General features: G+C 35.9%; 1 protein-coding gene and 1 long non-coding RNA gene across 2 annotated transcripts; both read right to left on the bottom strand.

Moving 5' to 3' along the window:
• Positions 1-1,044: 1,044 nt before the first annotated feature.
• LOC105556777 lies at positions 1,045-1,955 on the bottom strand. Its single transcript, XR_001008560.1, has 2 exons — positions 1,808-1,955; positions 1,045-1,743 (listed from the first exon to the last, which is right to left on the bottom strand). It is a non-coding gene; the product is annotated as an uncharacterized LOC105556777 (long non-coding RNA).
• A 4,302-nt stretch (positions 1,956-6,257) lies between these two features.
• Positions 6,258-6,918, bottom strand: LOC105556778 (the record flags this gene model as incomplete). The annotated part of the gene is made up of 1 exon (XM_012003890.1): positions 6,258-6,918. A coding segment is annotated over one exon (657 nt), but the record flags the coding sequence as incomplete, so codon positions are not given.
• Positions 6,919-7,566: the final 648 nt, after the last annotated feature.

The following is a 7,566-nucleotide window of genomic DNA, read 5'->3' as shown; positions in this document are numbered from 1 at the left end:
ACATAAAAATTATACACAAAACGGAGGGCTGGGAAGGGGGAGGGGGAGGGGGAGGGGCGGGAGGGGGTGGGGCGCGCGCAGCGCGCCGTGCTAAAGACACTTGCAACTGATTCGTTAAAAAGATACAAGATTTAGACTCCATCATTTTTCTCGAAAACTATCACTCGTACAGTAAAAATGAATAGGATATAAAATGCATACTTCGAAGAGATCTACAACTTTTATTTAAAACATTTTTCAAAATTTTTGATATTTGGTGAGATAAATGTTAAAAACCATAATTTTTATGGGTTTTTCATGGTTTTCATTGGTTTCTTGTTCCGACCGCCATGTCTAAGTTATATATTCATGTTCAGAACACAAAAATACATAGAAATTGAGTGTTGTTATCCCTTATTTCATATGCGTGGGTTTTCCGAAGGTTTACCCTAATTTCTACTACCAAGGTAGAAAAAAGGATATTTACTCTTTTTCATCATTTAGGAACTTTTAGTTGAAACTATTAAACTTAAAAAACTATGCTAATACATATATGTAATTAATTATAATTATCACAAAATCAATAGCTTTCGAACTCAAGATTATATTTAAGACGGTCTTAAATATAAGAATCAGTTATGAATGTTGACCTAGCGATTTGCGTTCGCCATTGGTTGTAGAAAATTTCGAGGTGTACATACAATTTGCATTAATTACGCATTTGAATACGCGCATTTTGAACACACAATGAATGCAGTTTAGAAGCCAATGCAGTCAAATGCGCATTAAACGCACGTTATACGCGCATTGGCGCTCCTTGGGTACTTTTCACAATTATATTGCAACTATTCAGACCTTTTTATGATATAAAAATAAGTTTGTTGAGTTGAAAAATAATTTTATATGTACATATATGCTGCTTGAATTTTTGTAACTTCTAATAGAATTCTTGAAATGTTATATCAAAACAATCGAACATAAAATTTTATCGAAAGAAATAAAGGAATAATAATATAACGAGATAAATTTTTAATACTTATTTAATAAAGATATAATGCAAACAAATTCAATACAAATAAATATTTTATTAAAAGATAGCCTTTTCTAACTTAATTGTTGGATACATATCGGTCTTGATTCAAGACATTATTGGTTATTAAAAAACTTGGCGAAAAGAAATATATATTGTACATTATTGTATAAGTCCTAAAAAATTGTTTTTAAATAATAATAAAAATGTAAAGAGTCCTTCATTAATAAAAACACTTAAAATCTAGAAGATATACTGTTGATTGTTAAAACATTAATTTATCTGAACAAACTAAACAAACAGTAGTATTTCTATAATGAATTAATTAGTCTAGCCATTTTAACGTAAACAATTATTTTTCGCGATTATCTCATTTAATTGTTTGCAACCAATAACGATTAAAAATATATTAATTGCATTAAAAATTATATTGTAATTGTAATTCATAATTGTTAATTAGATTAGATTTTTGTCTAATTCTGACATATCTTTCATTCGTCAATCAGGCATGGTTGCAGAACTGTAGTGCATACAAATTATTCACCTGTCCGCCATCGCCTGCTCTAATAAGTTCACGTTTATTAAATAAATTTTTTTGTAACTGATTCATATTATCTGAATCCGGAAATCTTCCAGATATACCAGAAATAACAATCTTCTCGCCGGAGTCTATACCGTTCCACGAATTACAAGATTCTTTATCATCCATGGTTTCGATTATTTTCTCGGATAATCTAGAGAATAGTATTGTATAAGTATTTTATATACCTACTTTTTTACTTGTACTGTTAACTGTACCTGATCTTGATATTGGTAGTATCACTGTAATATCGTGCGAGTTCGGCTAAGAAAAATAATTCTGCTACTTAAATGAAAAACCACTCTGTATGAAGACACCGCCTCAAATGACTATTGAAATGTAAGTCTTACAATTTATACATATATCTTCACTAATTGAACTTTCTAAGTTCTAATATTAAAAAGCTTGAAGTGGTTGACATTGCTTGATCACGAGATTGTAAGTTGCGATATCATGTCATGGCAGAAATTATTCACAATAGGACTCCAGAAGTGTCGATACTGATTTATCGAGAGGTTTAAGGACGTTCTGAGGACGTCCTTGTGCTATTTGGGAATGTTAGTTTCATAAAAATAATATATAACTAATAATATTCTATATATTCTTTCCCATAATAATATGTAATATAAGATAGTTTACTTAAACTTATTTTTTAAAAATATTTAATTTCAATGTATTGCAATACATATGCAAAAATGCTCTAATTCTGAAAAATAGGTTTAAAATGTTGAAATGGAAGATTAAAAATAGGCAAAGACACGTACGTGTGACAGTCATGCATGTGTGGTCACGAATAAAGTCACGGGACATGCTAGTTATAAATATTTTTAGTATAACATTCATTTAATATCATGTGTCGTATATACTAGATGGTTCGGAAAGTTTTCGCCGTTAAAATACGCATTTATTTCAATAAAAAAATGATTGAATTTATCGATCAAAGTATTTTCCCCCGGAAGGCATGACCTTTTCCCATCTGTCTGACAAAAGTTGGATTCCGCGTCGATAGAACGGCTTGTTTTTTTAGTTGATCCTGCATTCAGCAATCCATTTTTTGACTTCTTCGTAGTTTGCTAAGTGTGTATCCTCCAGATCGTTTTGCACTCAGCGGAATAGATGATGATCGGACGGGTCCAAGCTAGCCAGCTAAAGCAACATGAGGGCGACCATTATCATGGAGAAAAATCACTTTTCGGCGATTTGATCCAGTAGATAACCGTTTTTGTATCAATCTGGCATTGAAATGCTCTAATTGATCACGATAACGTTTGGCATTGACTGTTTCATTCGAATTCAACAGCTCATAATATGCGCCCTTCTACTGGGTGACCCGATCGGTCTTTATCATTCATGTCACAATCACCTTTTTTGAATCGTTCAAAAAAGGTGATTGTGACACTTTCTACATGTTCTCTCTGATGGAATCGAGTCACCATAAGTTTCCGCAAGTAATCGATGAGCTTCAACTGCACTTTTTGTAAATTAAAATAATGAAGAAGTACATATTGGAGAAACAACTTGTTGCAATTCATTTCTATTTCGATTAAAAATTTATAATTTTGTACACAAAGAATTACGTCTGTTTACTGAATTTCATTGAAATATGTCGGACCTTCAAAATATCTCATGTCATAGCTGTTTATGCTCTTGATTTTCTGAATCTCCTAATACATATTTAATAAATCCATAAATAACATACATGTTAAAATAGGATTGAACTATTGACAATGAATTGATAGGGAAAAGTTCACAGGTCGCAGTCAAAGTCGCGGGCCATGCTAGTTAAAGGTCTATCTACAATACATAAGACGCAGGACGCGGGTCGCAAGTGGCAAGATTAGACGCAACGTGACGTATTTCCGGCCGCAACAAGCCGCAGGCTTCAATACGCAGGACGCACAGAAGTTGGTCGAATTTTAACTTTCGCGTCCTGCGTCGAAGCGACCAGCCAGTCAGAACATATCTTATCATATCGCGGCAACTGTCAAATATTCTCGTATATCGTAGGATCTCGTCGAGGTGAGAAATTAAGTTTTTTTAAAAAAATGGTATATAATTGGGATTCCGCGGTAACGCGGGATTTAATTTATAAAGTTAAAAAAAATTAAGAGAAGTTATGACATTTATGTTCTGATTGACATTTTATTCATTTTTCTTTTGACGCAGAGAGCTCGCTGCGTATCTACTATCTATGTGGACTATATAGACGCAAAAGTCTTACGACCTGCGACTTGCGTTCCGCGTTCTGCGACTTACGACCCGCGTCCTGCGTCTTATGTAGATAGACCTTAAGGTCTATCTACATAAGACGCAGGACGCGGGTCGCAAGTCGCAAGATTAGACGCAGCGTGACGAATTTCCGGCCGCAACAAGCCACAGGCTTCAATACGCAGGACGCACAGAAGTTGGGCGAATTTCAACTTTCGCGTCCTGCGTCGAAGCGACCAGCCAATCAGAACATATCTTGTCATATCGCGGCAACTGTCAAATATTCTCGTATATCGTAGGATTTATAACAGATTTATAACGTCGTCGAATCGACATCGATACCATCGAATTGACGTCGCTTCGACATCATTTCGACGTCGATCGACGAATCATTTCTCACTGGGTCATATTAATTAGTACCCACACAGCAAAAAATATCATAGAGATATCTGGAAGATATTTAAATATCACAATATCTGATTGACGAAAAACTATTCAGATATCACTCGGATATCTGAGAGACGTCTTCCAGATTCTAAAAAGCCATGATAATTTCATCTGATGATAATTTCATCTGAGATATGATATCTAATTTCATATCAAATATCACGAGACACGGTAGTGTCTCGCGCCAAGTATAAGCGAAAAGTTTTAAAGTGACAAGCTAAACCACGCGCGCGACACCGACCGTGTAGTTTACGCGAGTGCGCGAGTTGACGGGCCCTCAGATTATCGGATCTTAACAACGGCTGATCCGACGAACTTGAGACTGCGCTTAATCGATAGCTTGGATACGATTTGCATAATAAAAGTGTTTTTACTTTTCTCCTACGTGCCCCATGAGTGGAGATATTGCAATGCAAAGTCCGCGGTTGTGAATTTCACGTCAAGAATTAAGAAACGTGGTCGTCGTCGTCAACCACCAAAATTCCATTTTATATTTCTGCCGCACGTGGCGCTCGCAAGCGCGGCTGACGTGACTGACGTTACCGACGTTACCGACTTAGCGCGCAAGACCGACGGGTGTAGTTTACGCGAGTACGCGAGTACGCGATTTGACAGGCCCTCAGATTTTTCGTTTAATATATTTGCTTGATTGGCTACACTATTTTTCGGACTAAGGACTCGTATAGAAGTCTAACATCGTGGTTAACGACACAAGGTTAATATCATACAAAACGGACATCGGTTCTTTCGTGGTTCTCTCTCGTAATAACTAGCGCGCGCTTACATTCACCAGTAGGTTGGGCTAATACGTCGATTTTTAAAATTCAGTATCTCGATAACTATTCGTCCAAGCGCAAAATAGCACAGGACTTTTCTGTTTGGCTTAGTCCCCTCTACCTTCCCATGACCGGTCTTCAATATGTTGCGTAGCACCCTGTAGATTATTTGTCGCAATATTTGTATTGCCTTTTTCGATATTATTTTTCTGAATTTTTCTCACGTGACTTGTACTACTAGAGTTGTGTACGTCAGTACCATAGCAACGATCTGAAACGTAATAAAATTTAGAAAACAACGAGCGTATGAAGTAAAAGTACGGAAGTAAAATGTACATGGTTTAAAAAAATGACTCTGAGTATTTATAATCGTGAATAAAATTGTCATGAATCATACACCGATGGTGATCGGAATTAATGCGTCGAAACGTACAGTACCGACTAAAATTATATCACCTTTAAGTTTTTGAGCATAACCAGTTTTAAAGTGCACGAATGAAAAATACGAAAATCATGGTGTACTTTGTCAAATTTCATTACCCTTCACATGTCAGATGCATTTTATTAGGTGTCTACTCTAAAAGTTAAAGTTTGAGCACATTCGATGCACTTGGACGAAAGATATGCTCAGAATTATTATTTTTAACAATCATCTGTCTCAATTATATACATATCAAGTATATACATATGAGTTTTGAATTTGCTACATTTGCAGTTTTATGTTTGTCTTAAAAAAAACTTTTGTTCTCTTTAGGAGAACCTGAAGGTGATATAATTGTGGCCGATATGTAACCACTTGAATAATTTGAATGGACTTAGCGAGTAAAACCTAACTGCGTCCCTTTAAACGTCTTTCTTTCTAATTTTTTGTATAATACAGGAGCCATTAATAAGATTAAATTGTTATTAACCAGAGAATTAATTTTGTAGTAATGGTATAGAGGATAAACTTGTCTTACCGGAATAAATATCGTCATATCCAGTTGAAAGAATTGCGCGGCTGTGAAAAAATATCTTCTGTGATAAAAATATAACATCATTTCAATGTTGTCCTGCAACCAGTCGCGTTTATTAAATTATTACCTACAATCCGCCGGGATAATGTAAAACTTACCATGTGGCATTTCTTGCTCGAAAACGATAAGCCATACTTTATCACGCGCTCTTCGACTCGATTCGCCTAGAAGACGAGAGTTTGGACAGTTTAGATTAGTCTGTATTAAAGAATTTATTCGTCTGTATTAAAAAAAGACATTGAATAGTCCAACAATTAGATAAAAAGTGTTTTCGAACGACATTACGATAAAATTGTCGGTTTTTACCTCGTAGGTCGTAAAGTGATACATTGCGACTAAGTAAATAGTTTGAAACAATAAGTTCAGCGGCGTTGCCAAGTCTTGTATATATTTAATTTCCTGCCAATTTTTTATGAATGCATATGTGGTCCAAACCAATTCCAACAAAATGGACAGGAAGGTGAGCAAAGTGCCTATCCCGTATAATGCGTTTATTAGCTCGGCACTATTGAGAAGCACCTTATGCAAATGGCGTACGTTGTACACCGTGATTTCACCCTGCGATCGGGTTACCGGTAACTCCGAAACGTAAGGGATTACCGTCTCGTTCAAGTGTCGAAAACGTTGACGTATCAGATCCAGAAATAGGCACGTTATTAAGACGCAATAAGTGCCGCTGATAGTAGAAACTGTATATCGCAACACACTTACTATCCCCACCATTCCTTCCGACATATTCCTGATTTTGTAATAAGTCATCCAATTTGTTGTAACGAATGTATATATGAAGAACAAATATGTGAATATATGTTTGTCTTTTCTCTGATGCCCTAATGCTATCGCCTGTTCATCATACATCACAAGTTTTTCGGACAACTGTAATGATCACATGCAGAACGTGATGTAATAATTTGTCATTTAAATATGAATATCGTTCATTTTACAAATCCTACACAGAGAGAATTTCCTTTTAAAGTTTTTCTTGAAAATTATACAAGGTAAATCAAAGTGATTGTACCAACCTTTTACCATAGGACTGTACCATAGGACGGTAATCCACTTCCTATGGTAAAAGGTTGCAACCACTCTGATTCACTCTGTATAGAGGAAAGTCCTCTGTGTTAGGAGATAGGCTCCTAATGCCCGTTCTACACCTAGGAATGATCCTACTTGTGGCTCATCCGATACCCCTTCTATACTTAAAGCTAATCCTACTTGCAGCTTATCCGATGGAGTAGTATAAAGTGTAAAAGGGTACACTGTGGTTGGTTTCCAATCGTACCAACGCGTTGCAACGTACAACCACAGTGTACCCTTTTATACTTTATACTACTCCCTCGGATAAGCTGTAAGTAGGATTAGCTTTAAGTATAGAAGGGGTATCGGATGAGCCACAAGTAGGATCATCCGATACTCCCTTCTATACCTAAAGCTAATCCTACTTGCAGCTTATCCGAGGGAGTAGTATAAAGTGTAAAAGGGTACACTGTAGTTGTACTTTGGTACGATTGGAAACCAACCAAAGTGTAA

Source organism: Vollenhovia emeryi, unplaced genomic scaffold, assembly GCF_000949405.1.
Source record: "Vollenhovia emeryi isolate VEMERY1.0 unplaced genomic scaffold, V.emery_V1.0 DF939785.1, whole genome shotgun sequence".
Classification (NCBI taxonomy): Eukaryota; Metazoa; Arthropoda; class Insecta; order Hymenoptera; family Formicidae; genus Vollenhovia; species Vollenhovia emeryi.
This window is presented reverse-complemented; position numbering and strand designations above follow the sequence as displayed.